Source organism: Priapulus caudatus, unplaced genomic scaffold, assembly GCF_000485595.1.
Source record: "Priapulus caudatus unplaced genomic scaffold, Priapulus_caudatus-5.0.1 Scaffold2107, whole genome shotgun sequence".
Taxonomy (NCBI): Eukaryota; Metazoa; Priapulida; class Priapulimorpha; order Priapulimorphida; family Priapulidae; genus Priapulus; species Priapulus caudatus.
Window position 1 is genome coordinate 19881 of NW_014579168.1, and position 1369 is coordinate 21249.

Below are 1369 nucleotides of genomic sequence, written 5' to 3' on the forward strand. Positions count from 1 at the left end.
GACTTCATCAATGATAAGAATCTGTAGGTTGCTGTATTTGCTGCAGAGCCGTGTAAGCTGGTCATCCCCAAGGGGTGTGTATTTAGAACTGTGGATGTCACAGTGGATAGCAAAGGCAGAGTGAATGGTTTGGCCACCAATGTTGAATGCTGCAGTTCCAGTGTAAGCAACAAGTAGCACAGTCACGTCATCAGCAGTGTTTGTCAGAGGAGACAGCAGACGGTTAGCTTCATACTGGAAACCATTGATCACATGGGATTTTCCAGTGCCTGCTCCACCAGTGACAAAAACCTGAAATGGTTTGACAGTCTTTCCAGTCACTTTGTGCACACACCACTGACGCAGATGCAGAAACAGTTCTCGTTGTTTTTTGTTCATTGTTTGAAGGATGTTTAGTGCTTGGGAAGATGAGACCCGTTGTCTGGTTGTTTCAAGGAATGTTGGTCGAGCAGAAGACTATGTACTTGGAAGAGCTGCTTCCAGATCTGGGAGCTCAGGAACTTCTTCTTCATGACTGAATTGATCATCATGCTGTGGCTGTGTGTCACTTCTCTCTTCCTCGGCGCCAGGAGCAATCTCTGCCCAGCCATCTTCTAGGCGGTCACCCTGCTGCACAGCAGACCAGGCGTCATCTATTTCCTCAGTACAGTGTTCATACCTGTCCATGTTCTGAACCACGAGATGACAGATTTTGGTCACAGCTCCATTGAATTTGATATGATGACTCATGAACACCTCCTCATATGTCTCATCATCACCCTTCATCTGCTTGCCACGATGTGGCATGTACATCCTCAGTAGTGTACAGAAGTGGCGTTCACTGTCTTTTGCTTTGGAAACTTTGAGGTAGCGTATCACTGCAGGTGTCTTCCGTTTAGCGACAGCACCCATGTTGTCCTGCAACAGGATCACAGTGCTGCTGTGAGTGTCATGCTCTGTGTCACTGTGGTGATCTACGTCTCTGCTACCTGTGACAAGTCTGTATTGTGCTACAAAGTCAGCAAGACACATGTTGGTGAACAGAGCTTGGCTTGGTCGTGCCCAGTACCGGTCCAAGATGGACTTTTGGAAGACATCTGTGGTATCTTGGCCCTTCTGCTTTGCTATGTTCCTCAGAACACTCAGCGGCAGAGTCATTCTTGTGGATTGCTCATCTGCTGGGACCCAAATGATCTCTCTGCTGCAAGCTTTGAGTTTCATCCCGGTCCCCCTCCAGATGGCCTCCATGACGCTGACCTCACGATGTGTGACATAGACCTGCCCGATGGTACGAAGCTCCTTGACAGCATCCTCGTTCCCTTCTCTGGCATCTTTCTGCGCAGCCTTCAGCAGTGCACCCTCCTCGCTCTCCTTCTTACTGATATAGGAC

The 1369-nt window shown here is 48.8% G+C and overlaps 1 protein-coding gene across 1 annotated transcript in view; it reads right to left on the reverse strand.

Moving 5' to 3' along the window:
• Window positions 1-456: 456 nt before the first annotated feature.
• Window positions 457-1369, reverse strand: part of LOC106818239 — a 4396-nt gene continuing 3483 nt past the window's right edge. The window contains exon 3 of the mRNA XM_014822961.1: window positions 457-1353. Coding sequence (XP_014678447.1) covers window positions 457-1353 — 897 coding nt within the window. The remainder of the gene's footprint in view (window positions 1354-1369) is intronic.